This window comes from Erpetoichthys calabaricus, chromosome 5 (assembly GCF_900747795.2).
Source record: "Erpetoichthys calabaricus chromosome 5, fErpCal1.3, whole genome shotgun sequence".
In the NCBI taxonomy this organism is placed as follows: domain Eukaryota; kingdom Metazoa; phylum Chordata; class Cladistia; order Polypteriformes; family Polypteridae; genus Erpetoichthys; species Erpetoichthys calabaricus.
In genome coordinates, this window is record NC_041398.2 from 11,679,970 (window position 1) to 11,704,853 (window position 24,884).

General features: G+C 43.1%; 1 protein-coding gene and 1 non-coding gene across 2 annotated transcripts; both read right to left on the bottom strand.

The window, feature by feature from the left end:
- Positions 1-8,243: 8,243 nt before the first annotated feature.
- Positions 8,244-8,316, bottom strand: trnav-uac (transfer RNA valine (anticodon UAC)). Its single transcript has one exon. It is a non-coding gene; the product is annotated as a tRNA-Val (tRNA).
- A 5,384-nt stretch (positions 8,317-13,700) lies between these two features.
- Positions 13,701-24,468, bottom strand: LOC114643672 (gastrula zinc finger protein XlCGF26.1-like). Its single transcript, XM_028792182.2, has 3 exons — positions 24,337-24,468; positions 19,073-19,606; positions 13,701-17,235 (listed from the first exon to the last, which is right to left on the bottom strand). Exons 2-3 carry the CDS (start codon positions 19,461-19,463, stop codon positions 15,941-15,943), a joined length of 1,686 nt encoding a protein of 561 aa, XP_028648015.1. The 5' UTR covers positions 19,464-19,606; positions 24,337-24,468; the 3' UTR covers positions 13,701-15,940.
- Positions 24,469-24,884: the final 416 nt, after the last annotated feature.

Genomic DNA, 24,884 nt, shown 5'->3' on the forward strand with positions numbered 1-24,884 from the left:
TGCGTCTGTCTTTTCTAAAATATTTCAGGTAAAGAAGTCGGCCCTTTTGAGAGCAGGTCATTCAACTCACTTACAATGGCACTAGAGGATAGCGATTAGCACATGGCAGGTAAGCACTTCACTGCACTCTATAGATGGGAGAATAATGTCTGTGTCAATGTATAACAGATAGATGGATGTGCAAGGCACTAAATTTTCCAGGCAGAAGTTTTAAAGTGAGGTGGTAACACAGTGGTGATCAGCACATGCAAGTAGGAATTTAATTGTCATAATAATAACAATAATGACCTAATTACAGAGAGACATGAAAGGCACTATATAACAGAAAGAAGCATTATGACTTTCATATCTGTTTTTTCACTTCAAGAAGATAAATTTTGAGATAAACTAGTTATAGCCATTAATCCAGGCCCCAGACATGAGCATTTCACTGTGGTCTGTACACGTGACAATACAGTAGATAAAGAGACCGTACAGGGCACTACACTACACTGGTGAGATTTCTCAAATAAGAAAGACAGACGTTTCTTGATGAAGTCGTTCTGCTCTCTGATTATGGAGCCGGAGTGAAGCGATTAGCACAAACAAGTAAGCACTTTGACCCTATAATAATGACCCTGTAAACCCTAGCAATAGATAAAGTGTCATGAAGGGCACTATATGACATACTGTAACTGTATAGTGCCTTTCATATCTGTCTGTTTTAAAAAAATATTTCAAGTTAAGAAGACAAGATGGTTTGAGTTCAGGTTGTTCAACTCGCTTATAAAAGCACCAGGGGCTGGTGATTAGCACATGCAAGCAAAGACTTCATTGGACTCTCTAGATGGGGAAAATAAGGACTGTATAAACTTATAACAGGTAGATTGACATGAAAGGCACTATATAACTGGTAAATGTGAAAGGCACTAAAGGGCTGAGATTTTCAGGTAGGGAAGATCTGAAGTTTCAAGATGAAGCAGTTCTGCTCACTAGACATGAAGCGATTAACACAAGCAAGTAAGAATTTTGCTGACAATGTAGACATGGTAATAAGGATGGAATAAACGTCTAACAGATACTGTGTACCTGAAAGGCACTATATACACGATAGACATAGAACAGGATGACCTGAAATGCACTAAAGGTATGAGATTTTTCAGGTTAGGGAGATGGGTGATTTGAAGTAGGGTGGTGAGACCAACTGATCGGGGTATCCAAGAGTAGTGATTAGCACAGGCAAGTAAGGATTACACTGCATGCTGTACACATGACCATAATTACAGAATAAGACTTGAGTAGACATTACGGCGCTATAATGCATACATAGTGGCTTTCATTTCTATCTGTTCTAAGATTTTTCAGGTAGAAAAGACAAACGTTTTGAGTTCAAGTTTTTGTACTCGGTAGCCGTGGTGCTGAAGAGGGGCGATTTGTATGTTCAAGTGAAGACTTCACTGGACTCTTGTCACATTAATGACTTTCTAAACTTGTAATAAGTAGAGTGACATGAAAGGCACCATATAACAGAAAAGGCCCTAAATGTCTGAGATGTTTCAGGCCAGGAGGACAGAATCTTCGAGGTCAGCTACTTCTCACTCATCAGATTGGCAGAATTTCACTGTCACCCGTTCACTTGACCATCAATTTGTAACGGACAGATAAATGGACACGAGAGATGCTATACGACAGATAGGTATGGAAGGCACAAGACGTCTGAGAGGGTTCAGGTTGGCAGCAGAGACTTTCCATATATGCTGTAGACAAGAAAATAATCATCATGTAAACCCAATAACAGATAGAAAGACAGAAAAGGCAACAGCTGTGTATAGCGCCTTTCATACATCCCTGCTTTAAGGTTTTTCAGTTTTGAGGTACAGTAGTCACACTCATCAGTTATGGCACAGGAGAGAGGCGATTAGCACGTGCAAATGAGAACTTTACTTAACTCTGACCATGAGGACTCTGTCAACCAATAATCAATGGACATGAAAGGCACTATATAATTAACACGAAAGACACTCTAGTTGTGAATTTGTTTTTTGCCATGAAAGACAGAAGTTTCGAGGCCAGGCAGTTCTAACTTGTAATCATTGCACCTTCTAACTGGCAAGTAAGAATTTTACTCAGCTCATTAACATGGGACAATGAGCCACCTTAATAAAAGGATAAGTGTCTCTGTGTCTGTGTATCCTTGAGTCCGTCTGCTTGCTATGTCTCTGTCATTCTAACTGATGGCACATCACAAACATTTGTAGAATAAAATGCGTCGCATTTGTCATTCCAACAGATGGTGCCTCACAAACACTTGCACTGCTTTTACGAATCCCATCCAAATGGCATATAACAGAGTCATAACTGTTACATTTGTCATTCCAACAGATGACATGCCACAAACATTTGTAGTAATAAAATTATCCCATTTGTCATTCCAACAGATGGCGCATCACAAACCCTAGCACTGCTTATACGAATTCCATCCAAATGCAATGTAACAAAGACATAAGTGTTGCATTTGTCATTCCATCAGATGACGTGCCACAAATGTTTATAGTATTAAAATGTATTCCATTTGACATTCCAACAAATGGCGCATCACAAACACTAGCACTGTTTTTACAAATCCCATGCAAATGGCATATAACAGGGACATAAGTGTTGCATTTGTCATTCCAACAGATGGCACATCACAAACGTTTATAGCAATAAAATGTATTTTATTTTCCATTCCAACAGATGGCGCATCACAAATCCTTTCACTGTTTTTATGAATCCCATCCAAGTGGCATATAAATAGACACAAGTGTTGCATTTGTCATTCCAACAGATGGCACATCACAAACCGTAGCACTGCTTTTACGAATCCCATCCAAATGCAATGTAACAAAGACATAAGTGTTGCATTTGTCATTCCATCAGATGACGTGCCACAAATGTTTATAGTATTAAAATGTATTCCATTTGACATTCCAACAAATGGCACATCACAAACACTAGCACTGCTTTGATGAATCCCATCCAAATGGCATATAACAGAGACATAAGTGCTGCATTTGTCATTCCAACAGATGACGTGCCACAAATGTTTATAGTATTAAAATGCATTGCATTTGTCATTCCAACAGATGGAGCATCATATGTATGTTTACTCAGCTTTTACAAATCCCATACTAAATGCTGTCTAACAGAGACAAATACATTGTATGTGTCATTCAAACACATGGTGCATCACATATGTTTTTAGTAATTAAATGCATTGCATTTGTCATTCCAACAGATGGGGCATTACAAACATTAACATTGCTCTTACGAATCCCGTAACAAATTGCATATGACAGTGACACCTATGCATTGCATTTATTATTCCAACAGATGGCACATCATAAACATTTATAGTAATTAAAAATGTTGCAGATCCACAATTTGTTGGAATGGCAAATGAAATACATTTTAACACTATGCACATTTTAAAATACCTTCCAACAGATGGTGCACTGCAAATATTAATGCTGAGGTCTGTGTTGATTACTGAGATTCCAACCCATCTTAGATGGGCAGCACAGCTAGTAACCCTATAAACTTAGAAAAGTTGTGCAGACATATAACAGATGCATGCATAAATGTGACAAGAACCAGAGTTTGGTGTTTTCTCAGGCAAGAGAGACCTCAAGTTTCGAGGTCAGGTAGTTCCAAGTATGTTGGTGGAGAGAAGCGATTAGCACAGGCAAGTAAGACTTTCTGTACACATGACAATTGGAGCTCTTTGAACCTCTAATGAACAGACCTGAAACGCACTGTGCAGTTTATCAGATGAGTAGCTGGATTTGAAAGGCACTGTAGCTGTGAGGGGTTTCAGGTGTGACTCATGGTAAATTTTGTGGTGAAGTAGTTCAGCCCGGTCATCATGGTGCTGGAGAGTGGCGACTTGCTGCATTTTCATTATTCAGTAGCGTGGACAAGTAAGATTTTTTCTTTACTCCATACAGAAGGCAATACTGACCATATAACTCATGAAAAGGCACTATATGACTGAGAAACACACCTGAAAACAATATAACTATAAAAAGCAATTATCACATGCAAGTTAAGAATTTTATTCTGTACAAAGGGTAATAACAACCAAATAAGTGTATAGGGTTAGACGTGAAAGGCAATACATTATTGATACAATTGAAAGGCGCTATATATTTTTCAGGTATGAAAGAAAGCAAGTATTAAAATAAAACAGTCTGCCCCACTAATCATAATGCCAGAGGGTGGCGATTAGCACAAGAGGGTAAGAATGTCACAGCATACAGGGGTCAAAATGACCCTATAAATATATAACAGGGCGAGAGAGATGTGAAAGGCGCTATAAATCCAAAACTTTTCAAGTAAGGAAAATACAATGTTTAAGATAAAGCAGCTGTACCCACTAATTATGGTGCAACTGGGAGGTCATGGGCTGCATGTGGATTTTGCTGGACCCTCTACACCTCTACTTTGTGGGGGTCAAGTGCTGGCCCAGAGCACTAGCAGCAGTTCTGAGGGAAAAACAGAAAGGCGCAGCAGAACGGAGAGCCGCCTGAGAATGGTACCAAAGGCAGAATTCCAATGGAGGAGCTAAACACGTGAATACTATGTTGTGGCTGTGCTCAATGCGCCTGTGATCACTAATGACAAACAAGATGGCACTGGAAACACAGAACCTCCAGGGCTGGCAGGAATTTCCCAAGAGTTTCTCACACATTTACAGGCACACTTAAAGGAAAACACTTCCATCTGTGTGACTTACCTGAGCAGTCAAAGGTTTTTGTGTTCTTACCATTTTCCTACATTTCATAGTAAGAGTGAAGCCATCCAAACAATAAACTTACATCTGTGGAAACATGTGGCGGCCAAAAAAGTATTACGTGAATCCAACATCGGCCATCTTTTAGATTCTTCGGAGTTAAGACCCCCTCTGCTTTGACAGCTTCACCCACATGGAGCCTGGGGAAGTGCGAGAGAGAGAGAGCTGAGAGAAGAGGCGGAGCCTAGTACAGAAATGTTGTCGAAAGGGCGTGGCCTGCGACCGAAATGCTGTCATAAGGGGCGGGGACTAGTACAGAACTGTTGTCAAAGGGGGCGGGGCCTGGGACAGAAATGCTGTCAGAAGGGGCGGAGCCTAGAAGACAGCACTCAACAAAGACTATTTGATTTGATGGGGTCTCAGACAGACAGAGAGACCCTGTGACTCTGTTGGAAGGGGTGGGGCCTAGAAGAAAGAGAAAGACTGCCAGAATGGGCGGGGACTGGGAGAGACAGAAAGACACTGTCAAAAGGGGTGGAGTGTAAGACAGAAAAGAGACTCTGTCAGAAGGGGCGGGGCCTGTGACAATGATACCATCAGAATGGGAGGGGCCTAGGAGAAAGAGCTGGAAAGTGCAGTGGTTTTGGAGAAACAGAGAGACACTGTCATAAATGGCGGAGTGTGAGAAAGAAAGAGACTCTGTTGGAAGGGGCGGGGCCTAGAAGAAAGAGAAAGACTGTCAAAAGGGGTGGGGCCTGAGAGAGAGGGAAAAAGAGAGACACACATACTGTCAGAAGGGGAGGAGCTGTCTGGGAAACTGTGCAGAGGGGCTGTGTGTGTTTGTGTGTGTGACAGAGGGAGATGATGATGATGATGATGATGATGAAGCAAATGGAGAGCAGCACTTGCTCTACTTCAATCTACTGTTCTGGCCACTGGTGAGTCTCAAGAAGGATCCTGGCTTGGATCAGCTGAAGAGATGAAGAAAGAGACTGCAGATGGTGTTGGTTCTGAGCTCAAATGAGTTAAGTGGTGGGAGGCGGAGCCAGCAGGCAATGGTGCCAACAGTGGAATGGTCACTGAAGCCACGTGGACGGAGTCGAGGAAGATCAGAGCAGCTGCAAAGAAGCTAGGGGGCAACTGATCAAGGAGACATGAGGGGCCAACACCAGTGGTGATGAAATGTCAGCCAAACAATCACACAAAATGAGGACCTCTCAACATCTAGTCTGTAGGTAGACATCAGTGTGTCATGGTGGTCAATGCAATCAATGCGCTTTGTGTCCATCGGTCAGAGACATAAAACTGGTGTCCTGCGATCATAAAGATACCTGAGCCTCCTTCAGAAAGATCAGGGTGTTTCCAGATGTCTGGGCTAAACTGTCCACCATGTGCTGACCATTCTGGCTCACTAATCACCCCCAGTACCTTACTGGCCAGCTGCCCCTCTCACTCCTCCACCACCTAAGAACTAATGTGGGGTGAGCGAACTGGCATAGGAATGGCTGCGCCTGTGTCACCCAGGTGGGTGCTGCCCGCTGGTGGCGGCTGAAGTGGCTCTACACTCTCTATGTAAAGTGCTTAAAATAGAAATCTATCTATCTATCTATCTATCTATCTATCTATCTATCTATCTATCTATCTATCTATCTATCTATCTATCTATCTATCTATCTATCTATCTATCTATCTATCTATCTATCCTGTAGTGCCTGTTCTGTATTTCTATCTCATCATTATTACTTATTTTTTGACTGATGACTTTATCCTTATCATGTCTTCCGTTTTTCCAATTGAAGCCCAGGCAGGTGAAGTGACTTGCTCTGGGTCACACAATGGTGTCAGCAGTGGCATTTAACTCTACAGCCTTAGGGTTTGAAGTCCAATGCTTGAATTACTACTGTACACTAAATGTCACTTTAAAACTATTCTGGAATTGATTATACAGCAAACGAGTTTACCTAAACTACAAATCTTTTAAGATGAAGGGTGCAGTCCTAAGAAAGTGACAGAGAGGTTCTGCAGTGCGCCCGTGTCAGTGTGATTCGGTCCGCACACTCCTGTTGCGACGGACTCTTTGACAAAATTCTCCTGTGCTTGGCATGTCATTCCTGGCCGGCCTCGATTCTGATGTGGATCACCTCAAAGAGATTGGGAGCAGGAGGGAATGAGCAACTTGGACCCTCAAGTGCACAAATTGATATGGACGGTGGACACAGAATAGGGGAATGGGATTGCAGACCCGGAACTGCCGCCGGCACTAAAGAATGGGGCAGTGAAACTGAAATGCAGCCAAGCATAGAGATTTTGGAACTTTGTGGAGTTTTCCAGTACTGAATGAGAATGAGAACTGCAGCACTCGTCCACAACTACATTGATAAAGGACTATTTTTGATCAGCACTTACAGAACATTATAAGTTATGTTAAATTAAAAAACTACAAGGGCAATTTAAAGTCAAGCTTCAAAACTGGATTTATTTATTTATTTTTAAGAATGTTAACCTCTCTAGGAGTGCTGCAGACCTCAAATAGCAATCTGGTCGACCGCCGGTTCGAAATCCTTTACTTTTCTTGCACAATAGCGCTATCTGTTGGAAGCTCAGTGCCGGACTTGCGTACTTTGGGCTGCGCTCTGGGTGGTCACCGGCAAACTGAAATAAGACCTCCGCAGCAGATGTCTAGCATTCCGCTCCGTTGAGGAGCCAATCAAATTGCACCCAACCTTTCCAATGCCCGTCATTTTAACATTTTACTCAACACGCCCTTTTAAAGAGCACTTTGCGCCGTTCGTCCAAAATCTTCACGCACTGCTTGTTAAGATTAAGGTTGTGGGCGGGGCAATGACGACACGTGGTTAGTCATGTCGGATTAGTGGTTCTATTTTACCGTAAATGTTTAATGCGATTGGCTGTTCAGCAGAGCTCATTTTTCGGCGGTCGCTTCCCGACTTGTGGCTTCCGAGATTTAACGTCACCTAAATGGGCGGAAGCGCCCTGGGCTTCTTCTAACGACATTAACTCTGACTCAAAATTAGACAAAAGTCAAGCACAGCACCTCGAGGACTTTTTTTTTTAGATTCGAGCGCAGCCGTTTCGCAAGGCATCTTGGGAAGTGAAGTCCCATATGTTAGTGTTCGCTCTACGCAGGCGTCAAGTTTGAAGGCAGTCGCGTGTTTTTTGCTTAGCTTGAGGCCACGCGGGAACTTCGTTTCAGCGGAAGGGTCTCTGAGTGGCTGAGAGAGGGAGATCCCGGGAGTGCCGGGGGGGTTAGCACGGGTGTATCACGAAGATTAAAAATTCAGTTTTCATTTGATTGATCACCGCCGCGATGAAGGGGCCACACAGAAACTTCCGGTTTTTCATAATAGCACTGGCACGTCTTCACTTTGTAATTGAATTGCAATCCTCGTGGGTCCGTGTCGTTTATTGCGTTAATACTGTTTTTATTAACGCAGTACGACGGGCTGTCCGAAATGCAGAACACAAAACAGCGTGGTTCCACTGGGGCTCGAACCCAGGACCTTCTGCGTGTAAAGCAGACGTGATGACCACTACACTATGGAACCGGACAACGAAAGTGCTAGGCGGGGCCAAAATAGACAACCACTGCAGCCGCCTGAAGATTTTAATGCAAATGGTCTAAAGACCCTGCTCAGGATTAAACGGGTTTATATGGTATGATAGGGTGGCGCAGTGGGTAGCGCTGCTGCCTCGCAGTTGGGAGACCTAGGGACCCGGGTTCACTTCCCGGGCCCTCCCTGCGTGGAGTTTGCATGTTCTCCCCGTGTCTGCGTGGGTTTCCTCCGGGCACTCCGGTTTTCTTCAACAGTCCAAAGACATGCTGATTAGGTGGATTGGCGATTCTAAATTGGCCTTGGTGTGTGGGTGTGTTTGTGTGTGTCCTGTGGTGGGTTGGCACCCTGCCCGGGATTGGTTCCTGGCTTGTGCCCTGTGTTGGCTGGGATTGGCTCCAGCAGACCCCCGTGACCCTGTGTTCGGATTCAGCGGGTTGGAAAATGGATGGATGGATATGGTATGATAAGTTCTTTTGATGAAAAGCCACGACTTTCACTTACTTCCGTTCTTCAGATTTCGTTTGGCTTTTCTCTCAATTTGTTCTTTTAACTGCCTCGTTTAGTCTGTCGGGATCGTTTTATTGTCTGTAAATCGGTCTCAGTGAATATGGCGGACGAAAAGCCAGGGACAGCTTCCAAAGAGAGGGACAAGCTGAACTCCAAGGTCAGGCGCCAGCAGTGTCTGATCGCTTTGTGAGTCACAGGGGGCTTAATGGAAGAAGACCGTCCAGGAGGACTCCATATCAACAAAGACAGACTGGAGTTTGCTAAAAAAAAAAGCCACAATACTTTTAGGAGAAAGTCTTTTGGACGGACGAGACAAAACTGGAGCTGCTTAGCAAGTCCCAGCTGGACAATCTCCACAGATGAAACAATGAAGCTTTCAAAGAAAAGACCACCAGACATGAAGAAATCGAGGACCGACCCCGTCTGGTCCCGTGGCGCTCCCTGTGCTTAGCCCTTCTCAGTTATCTTCTCGCTTGGTTATAAGTGTGCAGAGTTGGGGATCTGCCGCTTTGCAAGGGCTCATGGGAAGTGAAGTTCTGTACTTCTGGAACATGCGGCTTACGTGAATTGGAAATGCAAAACTGTCACGTGTGTGTTGTGTGTGTGTGTGTGTGTGTGTGTGTGCGCGTGCGTGTGTTGTCGTCATGTTCAGGAGGTGTTGCTACCTTACTCTGGAAAAGCTGGTTTATGAAAATTGGTGGGTGGATCGATGGAACATTCAGACACAACAATAAAGAAAGCCATCCTCACTCAGTTTGTGTCTGAACTGCTCCTTTGTTGTAAACGTTACCAATTTGGGCAGAAGTGCTTGGTGCAGACTTACCCTCCCTCGTGTCTTTTCTATTGCTTAAGTGAAAATTTATCTCTACATCATCTCAGGTTTTTATTTTACTCTGAGTAAAACATCCACTATCATTGTTTCATGATCTTCACTTTATTCACCCTCCGTAATTGACTTCCTGTGTGATACTGGAGTAGTTTGGATGTTTTATTTTTGATTTGAGTTTTTCACTTGTGTCGACATTTCCTTCACGTTTACCTCATTTACTTTGTTCTTGAATTCATATATCTTAAGTTTTTATTATTATTATTATTATTATTATTATTATTATTATTATTATTATTATTATTTTTAGATAGACAGAGTGATGGAGTCGTTAAGGCTTTAAACTACAAACAGTTATGTTGGGAATTCAAATCCCACCTCTGACACCACTGTGTGACTATGAGCAGGTCACTTCACCTGCCTGGGCTCTAATTGGAAAAAAAAACGAAAGAAATGCAAACAGGCGTATCTCAAAAACTGCAAGTGGCCTTGGATATAAAGGCATCAGCCAAATAATAAGTAATAATAATTAGAAAGACAGGTAGGACAGGCACTTTAGATAGATAGATAGATAGATAGATAGATAGATAGATAGATAGATAGATAGATAGATAGATAGATAGATAGATAGATAGATAGATAGATAGATAGATAGATAGATATGAAAGGCACTATATGCTAGATTCATTTTAGTGTATTTGGCAGGATAGATAGATGTGAAAGACACTATGTAATAGATATATAGAAAGATAGATTTTTTTTTAGTGTAGTCCGTAGGATAGATAGATAGATAGATAGATAGATAGATAGATAGATAGATAGATAGATAGATAGATAGATAGATAGATAGATAGATAGATAGATAGATAGATAGATAGATAGATAGATAGATAGATGTACCAGGTACCCAATAAAGGGACCCAGCAACCACCACTCAGCAGCCAGAATCGGGAGGAAGAGGACAAAGTTGCCAGGGAGGAGTGGTGGAAGTAGAGAAACTGTGTTTATTTTGTGTGGGTTTTTGATTACTGTGCTTGGGACGGTATTGTGGCTGGAGGGATTACGGGGAAGACGTGCCCTCCAGCTGAAGAAAAATAGGTTATTTTATTTTACCGGTGCCTCCTGTATGAATCTATGTCAGGTCGGGCACAATACAGCGCCTATTCTTACACACTATATACTAGATTTAATTGTAGTGTAGTTGGTAGGATAGATAGATGTGAAAGGCACTATATAATAGATATATAGAAAGATAGATTTTAATTTTAGTGTAGTTCATAAGATAGATAGATGTGAACAGCACTATATAATAGATAGATTTTAATTTTAGTGTAGTCGGCAGGATACATAGATAGATAGCTAGATACTATACAGTGCATCCAGAAAGTTTTCCCAGCGCATCACTTTTTCCACATTTTGTTATGTTACAGCCTTATTCCAAAATGGATTAAATTCATTTTTTTCCTCAGAATTCTACACACAACACCCCATAATGACAACATGAAAAAGGTTTACTTGAGGTTTTTGCAAATTTATTAAAAAATAAAAAAACTGAGAAATCCCATGTCCATAAGTATTCACAGCCTTTGCTCAATACTTTGTCGATGCCCCTTTGGCAGCAATTCCAGCCTCAAGTCTTGTTGAATATGATGCCACAAGCTTGGCACACCTGTCCTTGGCCAGTTTCGTCCCATTCCTCTTTGCAGCACCTCACAAGCTCCATCAGGTTGGATGGGAAGCATCGGTGCACAGCCATTTTAAGATCTCTCCGGAGATGTTCAATCAGATTCAAGTCTGGGCTCTGGCTGGGCCACTCAAGGACATTCACAGAGTTGTCCTGAAGCCACTCCTTTGATATCTTGGCTGTGTGCTGAAGGTCGTTGTCCTGCTGAAAGATGAACTGTCGCCCCAGTCTGAGGTCAAGAGCGCTCTGGAGCAGGTTTTCATCTGGGATGTCTCTGTACATTGTTGCAGTCATCTTTCCCTTTATCCTGACCAGTCTCACATCCCCACAGCATGATGCTGCCACCACCATGCTTCACTGTAGGGATGGTATTGGCCTGGTGATGAGCGGTGCCTGGTTTCCTCCAAACGTGACGCCTGGCATTCACACCAAAGAGTTCAATGTTTGTCTCATCAGACCAGAGAATTTTCTTTCTTATGGTCTGAGAGTCCTTCAGGTGCCTTTTGGCAAATTCCAGGCGGGCTGCCATGTGCCTTTTACTAAGGAGTGGCTTCCGTCTGGCCACTCTACCATACAGGCCTGATTGGTGGATTGCTGTAGAGATGGTTGTCCTTCTGGAAGGTTCTCCTGTCTCCACAGAGGACCTCTGGAGCTCTGATAGAGTGACCATCGGGTTCTTGGTCACCTCCCTGACTAAGGCCCTTCTCCCCCGATCGCTCAGTTTAGATGGCCGACCAGCTCTAGGAAGAGTCCTGGTGGTTTCAAACTGCTTCCACTTATGGATGATGGAGGCCACTGTGCTCATTGGGACCTTCAAAGCAGCAGACCTTTTTCTGTAACCTTCCCCAGATTTGTGCCTTGAGACAATCCTGTCTCAGAGGTCTACAGACAATTCCTTTGACTTCATGCTTGGTTTGTGCTCTGACATGAACTGTCAACTGTGGGACCTTCTATAGACAGGTGTGTGCCTTTCCAAATCATGTCCAGTCAACTGAATTTACCACAGGTGGACTCCAATGAAGCTGCAGAAACATCTCAAGGATGATCAGGGGAATCAGGATGCACCTGAGCTCAATTTGGAGCTTCATGGCAAAGGCTGTGAATACTTATGGACATGTGCTTTCTCAATTTTTTTTATTTTTAATAAATTTGCAAAAACCTCAAGTAGACTTTTTTCACGTTGTCATTATGGTGTTGTGTGTAGAATTCTGAGGAAAAAAATGAATTTAATCCATTTTGGAATAAGGCTGTAACATCACAAAATGTGGAAAAAGTGATGCGCTGGGAATACTTTCTGGATGCACTGTATATTGCTTCTTCCATGAGTTTTGGTGGTTGGCCTTCTCTTGTCAGGTTTGTACTGGTTTTGTAATAATAGATTCAATGGTGCTCCACATATATATTTTTTACAACCCAATGCTGATCTTTACATCTCCAGAGCGTTGTCTCTGACCTACCTGGAGTGCTCCTTGGGTCTTCATGATGCTTGCTTAATGATGTTGCAGAGTCAGGGGCCTTTCAGATAACAGGTCGATTTATGCAGACATCATGTGACAGGTCATGTGACACTTTGATTGTACACAGGTGGATCCAAATCCACTAATGATGTGACCCGAGAAGTTCATTGGTTGGACCATATCTAATTTAGGGTTGTTATAGCAAAGGGGAAGTACTAGGGCATTGTACTGTGATGAAGATGAAGATATATGCACACACAACGTTTCTGGTTTTGCTTGTTTGTTTTATAAATATAAGGTGTTTAATTGTCACTCCATTTCAACAACTGGACTCTTATCGTTAAGTCCATTACATAAAATCCAAATGAAAATTCATGTTAACTCCAGACTGTACTGTGCCAAAACAGGACAAACAACAACGGTGGATGAAAATGTTGGACATGGCACAGTAACCTGAGCCCCAAACACTGACAGTGTTCAGAAGCCATTAAGAAGGCTAACAAATTGTCAGGTTATATAGCGCCTTGACGTGTGGAGTACAAGTCATAGGAGGTTCTGCTCAAGCTTTATAACACACTGGTGAGACCTCATCTGGAGTCCTGTGTGCAGTTTGGGTCTCCAGGCTACAAAAAGGACACAGCAACACTAGAGAAGGTCCAGAGAAGAGCGACTAGGCTGATTCAGGGGCTACAGGGGATGAGTTATGATAGAAGATTAAAAGAGCTGAGCCTTTACAGTTTAAGCAAAAGAAGATGAAGAGGAGACCTGAGTGAAATGTTTAAAATTATGAAGGGAATGAGTTCAGTGGATAAAGACGATGACTTTAAAATGAGTTCATCAAGAACACGGGGACACACTTAGACACTTGTTAATATTTGTATTAAACTTACCCTTAAGGATATTTTTCTTCACACAGAGAAGAACAGACATGTGGAATAAGCGACCAAGTAGTGTGGTAGACAATAAGACTTTAGGGGCTTTCCAAACTCGACTTGATGTTATTTCAGGAGAGTTAAGTGGATAGGACTGGTGAGCTTTATTGGCGTGAATGGCCTGTCCTTGTCTCGATTGTTCTAATGTTCAAAGACCTTAAATCCCGTGACAAACTTAGACACACTTGGTTAAAACCGCTTATCTAACAATTCATCCTCTAAACCCTGCAAGGGAGACAGTGGCGATCTCTCGATCTCCTCACAGTGGGTGCCGTGTGCTAACCCCACTACCTCAATCACTCCAGTCATAAACATAAAGTGTGCAGATTTGTCCAATGAACTGGCAGACTGGTAAGGGCTTGACAGACGGTCTGAAATTGCTCCATTTTATTGGAATGTAACAGGCGTTAGTTAAGAGGTCACAACAGCAACATCTCCATACAAAAAGTGCCTCCCAGAGTGCTTTACAAAAAAAAACCAAAAAAACAAAAACATTATAGTCACAAAAAAATAAAATAAAGAAGAAGAAACCATAAACACAATTAAGCAACAACAAAAGTCCCTCTGACTACAGGCGGTGGTTAAGGACCAGGGAGAGGAGGTCACATTTTGAACTTTAGCTTTTCCAGGCGTCCTGCTCATTGAAGCTGTTCTTATCTCCCGCTCAGACTAGTGGAACTGCCGCTTGTCTTTCAGTGTCATTTGCCCTCACATGTTCTTTTTTTTGTTATTGTCATTATTCAAGTAAAACGAAGGGGGCAAACTACATAGGGAAAAGGCACATTAATACAAAAACAGCAAAATAGAGGTGGACAGCAGAGATGTGTGAAACTGACTCTACGATTCATTGTAAAATGTGAAATACACAAATATATTTGGATAAGAAATGTTGCTCCCTACGACTGCCGTGTCCGTTCTCCGGTCCAAGTGATGTGTCGGTATGACTGATAACTGGCGAGCCACACAAGCTCACACGATTTGACCACGGAGTGCTCAAGAGTGTCAGAAATCAGCCATCCTCAGTAGAAAGTGTGGAAGTAACATCAGCATGAGACCCGATCTTCAGTAAAGCAGCCAAGCCTACGCCATGTAGAGCACACGGTCTTCGGACCCTGCAGTGGTGAAGCACACTTCACCATTCGGTAGACTGAAAGATGACTCTGGGGTCGGCCACTGGCAGGAGAGCCAGCTGTAAAGTGGGATGGAGGGTGGACCAGTAGGGATGGGGTGAGGAAGGGGAAATCTCGATGCTCGTCATTCTACAGGATTGATGACTTCCAGTTTGCCGTTTCAGCATCACCAAGGGAGGTTCCTACAAGCCTAATGTGGAAGAACCTGAGCTGACTGAACACCATTAGGCTGTTTGCCAACATCAGTGCCTGACCTCACTAATGCTGTTGTGCTTTAGCCATGTCCAAATATTGTGTGGAGGTCAATAAAGCCGCAAGGGGGTAAAGACCACCTCCAGGTTTGGGATGCGATGGTCCAACAAGCATGTGCTGGTGTGATGCGTGGGTGTCCACCTACCTTTGACCATGTGATGTATTGGCTTGTATGCGCTTGGCTTCAACAGCAGCTGGTGACCGAGTGTCCAGATTGTTATGCAGTTGATGTAACCAGAGAAGTAGAATGGGACCAGCTGAAAATCCGTACATTTTAACAATCACCGTCTAGCTCAGAAGTCAGATATAGGTGACATTACACATCATTTATAAATTTGACGAACTTTTAAAGTCTGCACACTTTCTGTGCATTTGCGACACTCCTGCTGCATGTGCACAGCAGAAAAAAAAACTTCATGTGGTCATGATAAAAATGTAGCAGCCACCTTACCTTCTATAGATCATAGAGATTAATTGAAACCAGGAGGATGACAGGATGGGCCTGAAAGCTTCCCCTAATTAGCCCTGTGAACTCTAGAGCACCACCTTGATAATGTCAGTTTAGATGTTGCACATCTCAGATTGAGTTTCCTTAATATTTTTTCTTAATACTGAAGAGTCACATGGTACTGAAATGTCTACAACGGTTTCTCTTTCTGGCATCAACTATCCCTTCTGGTGGAATACGTATGTGCCACGTGACTACCACTCCTGTTCTGTTATGTGGGCTGAAGGGTGGTCCCTCAGTCTCTCTGCTGCTGGTAGGTTATTTTTTTTTGGAAGATTTTTCCAGTGGCAACTATTGTTTTGTCGTCCATTTTGTTCTCTTAAATATGACTTGCCAGGTGTCTCTGAAGGTTAGAAACATGCGAGAAGTGCTTGTCGCATTGAGCACAATAGGGCTTCTCTCTAGCGTGCCGCCGCCTGTAGTGTATCTGAAAGGTTTTCCGCTCCGTGAAGCATTTCCCACACTCTGCACAGCAATACGGCCTCTCGCCGGTGTGGATTCTGTGGTGTACCAGAAGCGTCTTCCTCTGTGTGAACTGCTTGCCACATTCGGCACAGCAATATGGTTTCTCGCCCGTGTGGATTCTAGAGTGTCTCTGCAGATTGCCGATGTGTGAGAACTGCTTACCGCAGTCAGCACAGCAGTGTGGCTTCTCTCCCGTGTGAGTTCGGATGTGTCTCTGAAGGTTGCACGTGTGAGAAAACCTCTTGCCGCATTCAAAACAGCTATGCGGCTTCTCGCCCGTGTGAATTCTGCTGTGCGACTGAAGGTTGCTCAGGCGGGAAAATCGTTTGCCACATTCAGAGCAGCAAAACCCATTTTCTGCACTGTGAATTCTCGTGTGGATCTGAAGGCTGGTGATTAGTGAGAAGCGTTTTCCACACTCTGTACAGCCATGGGGCTTCGTTGAGGCATGGATTCTCTGGTGCAGCTTCAGATTCTGAGTATCGAGGAAGTTTTTACCACATTCCGTACAACAAATTGGCTTCTTTCTGGAGTGAATTCTCAAATGTTTCTTCAGACTACTGCTTTGCGAGAACTGTTTTCCACAGATGCTACAGAAATATGGCTTTTCACCGGTGTGAATTTTAGCATGAATCTGAAGATTGCCTCTCTGTGAGAATCGTTTTCCACACTCATTACAACAGTAGGGTTTCTCCCCACTGTGAATTCTTGTATGTCTCTCAAGATTGCCTCGTTGAGAGAAATGTTTGCCACAGTCGGAACAAGAATAAGGCTTCTCACCCGTGTGGTTCCTGGTGTGGGTGGAGAGATGACTTCGGTGCGAGAATTTCTTCCCACATTCAGCGCAGCGGTACGGCTTCTCTCCGGTGTGAACCCTCAGGTGTTGCTTATAATCAGACTTGCGAGTAAATGTTTTCCCGCACTCTTTACAGATATTTAACGTCACGGGCTTTAACGCGTTTTGCTTTCGTTGAGTCTTGATTTCTATTCTTGACAACTTAATGACCGGCAGGGGGCGCAATTTCAATTTTCCAGTCTTGGAGTTTGATTTTATGACTTCATCATCATCATCATCACCACTTGGCTTCCACTGGGTCGTGAACTGACAAGCAGGCTGAGCATCAGGGCACTTATTACACTCTTGTAAATCTGCAAGGAGACAGACAAAAAGAATTGAGACGCTTATAAGAAATAACTAAAAACACCCCATAGGAAATGTTATGACAGCAGGCAGCCAATCAGCAACAGTAAGCTGAGCAACTGGGATTTGTTTGGGTGCCTGTCCACACAGCAAGGGGCGAAGGCACATTACACTATAAAAGCAGATGTAATTCACAAAATGTTACAATGAAAAAGACAAAAAAAAGTGCCATGAAAAAGTATTTGCACCCTTCCTGAAATCCTCTATTTTTGTATATTTATCACAACAAACGTCTTCAGGTCATCAGACAAAATGTAAGGGGAACCATGGGAAACACAGAGCACCATTTCAAAGATATTTAAGTCATAAAGGCATTCAAAACTTGTGAGAAGGTCTTTACCCCCTTCAAAATTCTCAGAACAGCCGACTGAAATTCATTTGGCCGCTTGAACAGAGTGAGCCCTGTGGAATGGGAACCTCTCCAGATATTGAGCTCAACCATGAGAGTCGAGTCATCACTGCGATGCAGAAACGCGTCCCCATAGTGTGGAAGAATAACGTAGGGTAACACAGCATTCATCTTAAAGAAATAGCATAAAGGGTTAATAAATGTGGGAAACGAGATAAAGGTGAAGTGAACAACAAAATGTACACTGAAATAAATATAAGATTTGGTTTAGGAAAAATACAGAAATGGTCAAGTAAATGAAGAATGAACTAGACGAAAGGATGATGTAATATACAAAATGTACTGAAGGATGACTAAGACATCAACAGATGTACTATAAGCAACGACAATGGAGAATTGTTATCTGCACAGAAATATCAAGGGTGGTGGCACAACTCAAAAGCTATAAGTACCAGAATATAATACAATAGACTTTTATTTGATATAAATCATTTGGGTGAAAACCAACGAACCAACCAGAGTAAAATGAATTTACATACAGTGTCAATCAATGCATACAACAGTTTATAAAATAAACCTCTATTCCAGCGTTTCTCAACCTTTAAGTATTTGCGACCCGAGTTTTCATAACAGTTTTAATCGGGCCCCCCTAACGTTTTTTTGAAACCCTAATAAAATTTATTCCTATATTTTTTGCTGCCGATACACCGCTACAAGTTTAAAATTTCCATACAAATAACGAAATTATACCACATAAGGGGGGCGTGCCCCACAGTTTGAGAACCACTTACGCATTAAGTGGACAGGACTGGCGCGCTTTGTTGGGCTGAATGGCCTTTTCTCATCCAGAGTGTTCTAATGTTTAAGAAAGTTCCGATTTAAAAGCAATGTGGTGTGTTCAGCCCTTTAGAGAAGCGTTTCTCAATGTTTAAGTATTTGCGACCCAAGTTTTCATAACAGTTTTAATCGCGCACCCCTAACGTTTTTTTGAAACCCTAATAAAATTTATTCCTATATTTTTTGCTGCTGATACACCGCTACAAGTTTAAAATTTCTCTACGAATAGCGAAATTACACCACATATGGCAACACTGCCCACCTCTTCTTATTTCTCGCGCTTTCACAGAAAGTTTCAGAATGTAGTTTAAGTTAATTTGTTTTGGTTTCAATAGATGTATTTTTCATGTTTTCGATTCTTGTTTTCTTTTTTTCACATCTTCGCGCCCCCTTTTTTTGCTAGGGGGGGCACGCCCCACAGGTTGAGAACCGCTGCTTTAGACATTAGGAACCCCACTGAAGCTGTTCATTGTGTGAAAGCAGAAGAGGACAGGAAGGGGTCATTGCCCCGTAAAGCACATCCGGTTTCCGACTCTTCCTTATTCTCAATGTGCATGGAATCAAGCGGTTGATTTGTTTCACCCAATCCCATTACTCACCTGTTTCAGCCCGTCTTACCAATGGTGTCTGCTCCTCTTCCTCACCACTTTTGAGGCCGCCCTCTTTGAACGTTCCGTCCTCAGACTTGCACCGGACAGAAGGCGGCAGAGGAGAAAGTGGACCCATGTCAAGGAGCTCTTTGGGGGGCACCGGATGAGGCCTTAAGGTGGAGTTACTGTCCTCCTCTTTGACGACGCCGAACACGTTTCCCTTTTGGGTCTCCGCCTGCTCCAGAGTCTCTCCTTTGACTGCACCGTATGCCTCCTCTTTCAAACTGGGAGGCCCCCATTCAGGCTTTTCCTGCTTCACTTGCAGGCCCTTCTGGGAGGCCGGGCTGGATGACCCCCACTCACAATCCTCTTCCTTGATGTTTACTTTGAAGGAGGCCATGTTCAACGGGATGTAACCGTCTTCTCAGCGACTTGCTGGTCTCTCGTCATGGTGGTCTTTACCGTCACATCGCTGCTCTGGGAGACAAAGGACGACTTGCTGCAGAGACGTTTCCACTGATGCAGGCAGGGGGCGCCAGTTCTCTGTGAAAAAGAAGTGGGAGACATCTTTGGAACTACACAGAAATTGACATCTTAGGGCTGCCTTCCATTCAAGCACAAAAAGAACACTTAACTAGCGACCACATTTCATTTGCTGTGCTTTTTGTAACTTGCTCCTTTTTATTTATTGATGCAGCCTTCCTGTATTTACCAGCGCATATCATCTGCTCCTAATTCTGTGTGCGCACTTTCTGTAGGGATAAAGTCAAATATATCAATAAGGGACTCTCTACAATTAAACTCTTTTCTTCCTTTCAATTTCCGAGGACAGTCTTGAAGCCTCGTTTTGTCAGCACGGACCCATTCGGTTTCAAAGAATTAACTCTAGAATCAAAATGGTGGTCCGATCCCCCCCTCCACACACACACACACAGCCCACTCCTACCTCTGTTCTGAAGTCCTGTTCCTCAGGTTCTGCTGGTCCCATTTCTCACCTCATCCGTACCTCTCTGTGTTCCTATTCTGAAGAAGCCCACTCTTAACCCATCCTGCCTTGATAGCTTCAGGTCCATTCCAAAGAAAAATGTCACAAGGGGCTCTCACCAAGCAACTAAAGGAGGACCTTCAAAGTGCACGTGACAGAGCACTGTGCTTAAAAGTGGCTACTGATCTTCTCCGCCGATTATCGGGGTACGTGACATCCTCCTTTTCTTGATCTCAGCGCGGCCCTCTACACTGCAAATTGCAATCCAGCCCTACGCAGACTTATGGCTCCATTTGAGACCAGCCATTTGGCCGTATATCTGTTTTAACAAAGAGACGTCAAAGGTTTGGGGCAGCCACCCGTATTACAGGCCCAGGCTGCAAAAGGCTCACTTGTTTGGTAATTGCGTTCAGGTTCAAGTCCAAGTCCAACTGAATTTACATTGATAAGATGGCGGCTTTAAAGGCAGTGACCCAAACCGGAAGTGATGTCACCCTCATAGCACAGAAACCGGAACGGATATATTCAGAACCAGAACAGGAAGTGATGTCACCCACGCCACCGAGAACAGGAAGCGACGACTTCAGGGCCAGAAACCAGAAGTAATGCGGTCGAGACAGGAAGTGACTGTAATGATAGTTGATTATTAAGGTCTATTAAGGAATACTTACAATATGATAAGTTATTATCTCTTTCAGTCCTGTGTAATGATTAAATTACGAACCTAACAAGATCACCACAGTGACATGACCCACGATGCCGAGAACAGGAAGTGACATCTTTGGGGCCAGAAACCGGAAGTGATGCAGTCGAGACTAGAAGTGACATCACCCATAGCACTGGAAACTCATCTTCGATACTGGGACAGGAAATGATGAAGTCGCGATGGGAAGTGATGTCACCCAGGACAACGAAAACCGGAAGTGATGTCTTTGGGGCCGGAAACCGGAAGCGATGCGGCCGAGACTGGAAGTGACGTCACCCATTGCGCAAGAAACTCATCTTCGGGACTGGGACAGGAAGTGATGCTGTCACAATGGGAAGTAATGTCACCCAGGATGTTGAGAACCAGAAGTGATGTCACCCATAGCGCCGGAACCTGATGTGACAGCAGAAAAGCACAGCACTCTGATTTTTACATAATATGACATTTAGATATGTTTCTACTTTTTGCTATAGCTTTAAATGCTTGACTCCTTTTTTGTTGTTTTCCTAAGCTTTTTCCCTTAATTCTGTGTTGTTTGCAGTGGCGTGCGGTCAGCGGAGGTCATCATGAAAAGTTAAAAAAAAAACAAAAAACTAATAATGATAACATAAAATAAATGTGTCCACTGGTCTGTGCTATAAATTGTCTTTCTGTATGATTCCAATAATTTTGATCGTTTTTATAGTCAAAATCGCTCAATTGGCACATTTCCTGTTCAAATACAAGGTGAGAAATGTGATGTGTGGCAGCGACGAGCCTCACCTCCCTTGGGACTGCACTCTCCTCACACACTGACGGGGTTGATACGCATGCCTGTCGCGGTCTCTCTGTATGACGCCAATATAATGTTTGCAGACACATTTATTATACACCCTGACTGTCCACAGACTGGCTAATATCTTTAATGAATGAGTGTGACATATTTAGTCTTACTGATCAGACATAAAACCGCAGTGAACAGGCACAAGGTGAGACAGAAAGTACCGAGCCGGCCTGAAGGGGGAGCATGTGAGCCCAATGGGTTCTTGTTGCTGCTGTTCTCCACAGAGGGGCACCGATACGTGACATCAGAAAGTCAAGCGCACTGCGGTGGGCCATTTATTTTTATGTTTTTTGTTCCGACTGACTACTCAAATGGAAGATTAAGACTTTTAAAACTAAAGGAAAGTAAGGAGGACTTTTACAAGAAAGTGGAGTTTTTCGCGAAGAGATAGATAGACAGACAGATAGTCTTTATTAATCCCAAGGGGAAATTCACATGGACGTCATTTACAAATAAAAAGTACGACCATAAACCGTTTTCAATTTTATAAAAAGTGGGATCAGACTAAGAAAAAAAAAATCCAATCATTATTTTATTTAAGGTCAAAATTTACTTTTTATTCTTTTGCTTTTCTTGTTATCCTTTTGTTGAACAGTCTGTATTATAATTGATTAAAGCATCAGAATTAAAAGCTTTCAAAAACAATGAAATATTTCAATTAAGGTCACAATTGAAATCCTTTTTTTTTTGTACACCACTCTATACTTTCATTTGTATTGAATGAGTTTGAATTGTGGAATCGCAACGGCGGATTTAGAACACATGGAGAGTGAGGAACAAATGCGCTCTCTCCGCTATAAATGTAATGATCTTTCTTATCGAAATATGTGCCTTACCTGTGTGTGTAAAGAATGCCAATGAAATATAAAATATAACCTGTAGTCAAGTGTGCAGGCTGCCAATTGAATAATGAATAAGCTACTCTTTGGGGTTCATATATTTGTAAATCTCATTCTAAAGGAGTTACCAGCACTGAACCTTACCGCACGTCACTGGTTTTCTGCTCCCTTTATTGTATCCTATTAGTGACAATTAAAAAGAAGCCACCACAAAATGCTAAAAAGCTGCAACTGCTTAAGCGTCAGACCCGCTAATTAGTCAATAATGGAAAGGCCGACTGGAAATCGGGATGAACATACATACATACATAATGTTCGATTTTTATTAGAACTTAACATGCTTACTTCTCTAATTTCCTTCACAGACCCCAAAACACAGAAACTGTGACAACTCATTTAATTAGGCTAGGAGTCCACTGTGGTTGGTTGGAACTAATAATGGGAAAATGAAGCGTCGTGAAGCTTTCTTTCTATTTGTGCGGATAAAGATTCGAAGCTTTGAAGCCTCAGCCGTAGTATGAACAGTGACATCTGGTGGTTAACTGAGGTCAAGGCAAGAAATCAAGTGAAGCGGCACTCGCTGTTTCAGCCACACGTCACGAGTTAAAGGTCAGACAAGTCTGTGTTCATTTTATTTCGCTAAGGTCCTTGTCCATTGATACTATTTAACTCTTGAACGCCATTTTCCGCTGTTCGTCGTCATCTGTTACCAAAGTTCTGCGAATCTCTCACAACTTGACATTGTTTAATGAGAATGACGCATTTTATATAAATAGGCTACCTGTTCATTTAGCGCCAAAGCTATCAAACCAATAAAGCGCACTGTGAAGCACTGATGACGTTCGGAGCTTCAAACGTCACGGGTTACGTGACAGCGGTGGTTTGACTCGATGATTTGACTCACTACGCTTCAGATTGACTGACACAAGCTTCGGTATCATTTTCCCATCTCTAGTTGGAACAAAAACCTGCAGCCCCTGGGGGTCACCAGAACAGAATTTGCGAATTTTAGATAATAACTTTACACCCTTTCTATGAACGTTAGCTAAACCGGCATTTTTTTCTTCTTTTTATAGTTCTTTCATATTTTAAAAATATGCCCATATGTCCAAAGGCATGCCGGTTCGGTGGGCCGACCCCTGTTGTTCGTGTATGTACCGTTTATCATCCGGCCTTTCGTTTATTTATTTACTTTTTATCTTACTCTACGTTTTGAGAAGCTCAGCAGTACGAATTTGAAAATATTTTTGAAAACAACAAAACATTAGCAGCTCGCAGGTGCGGTGCAGTTCTGCTCAAGACACAACTGCGGACGATTGTAGGCTCACCTTTGCCATAACAAGTGCACCCGCTCCCTCCCGACGCTCGCGTCAATAAATCAGAATGCCTCCACAGTCCCGGGTCCGAAATCAGTCAGCGTTGTTTGACGATGAGTTGGGTGGTCTTCTTCGTGTCTCTTTGCTCGGCACATTCTAGTGACCCTGCTCTACGCTCACCTTCACGTATTGGTGAATGCCAAGAAATGAAAGCACATATAAAGGTTTGAATTGGAACAGCCTGACATTTTTATCACTTGGGGCATTTCAAAGTAACCACTGACTACTACAGTCAATTATTTAAAAAAAATCATAACGTGCTACAATCCATTGACTAAACGACTCGTCGTGTCACATCGCACTCTTGCCTGAGGCGACACAAAAAGAAAGCCGCCCGCCGCTAAAAAGTAACCGCTGCATGCCCCTCTTTGGCGGGCAGCCACAAAAGACGTCTCCTTAATAGACCGCAGGAGATGCGCGAGTTTGCTTTAATGTGATGGTCCCCTTCCTTTTGGCACGCTCTCCTTCCTGTCACCTCACGGGCCGAGCAGACACACGGCACTCGCCTGTGCTTCTGTCGCATGAACAAACTCTAAGCACTTACCTCATGTGTCAAACGACCCCCCTTAAAGCCATCTCCTCAATTTCCACGACTGACAACTTAAAGCAAACGACAAGACGACCGCACATCAATTAAGCGGATACTGAAATGCGTTCCTTGCGCCGAAAAACCGCCCATTGCACTATAATAAGCGCATGCGCAGATATGGTCTTTAGCCTTCACTTCCCAGAATCCCCAGGCAAACTTCATTTCCCAGAATCCCTCGCACATCCACACATTCCCATACGATGTAAATTGTAAAGACTGTAAAGAATCCCTAGCAAAAAAATGTCCGTACGATTGCAAACGCTAAAGACTTCACTTCCCAGTAGCATTTGCAAGACAAGGCGTGTGCGTTTTTTTCGTCGGTTACAGACGTCGCCAGCCCTATTTGCGATAACGATGCATTTGCGTCCGTGTTCACCGATGGAGAAAGTTTTCTACCAACAAAGAATCGCGTATTCTGAAATAAACGGCGAAGAAGAACAGCTAGTAATGTTATGGAACAAATTAGGCGAACTAACTTAAAGGATTAGAGAGGAAAGGCCACC

Excerpts from the sequence above, each read along its gene's own strand:
- LOC114643672 (XM_028792182.2), bottom strand. The coding sequence starts at position 19,463 with ATGGCCTCCTTCAAAGTAAACATCAAGGAAGAGGATTGTGAGTGGGGG. Across the intron at positions 17,236-19,072 it reads GGTAAGACGGGCTGAAACAG|ATTTACAAGAGTGTAATAAG; the intron begins GTGAGTAATGGG and ends GTCTCCTTGCAG.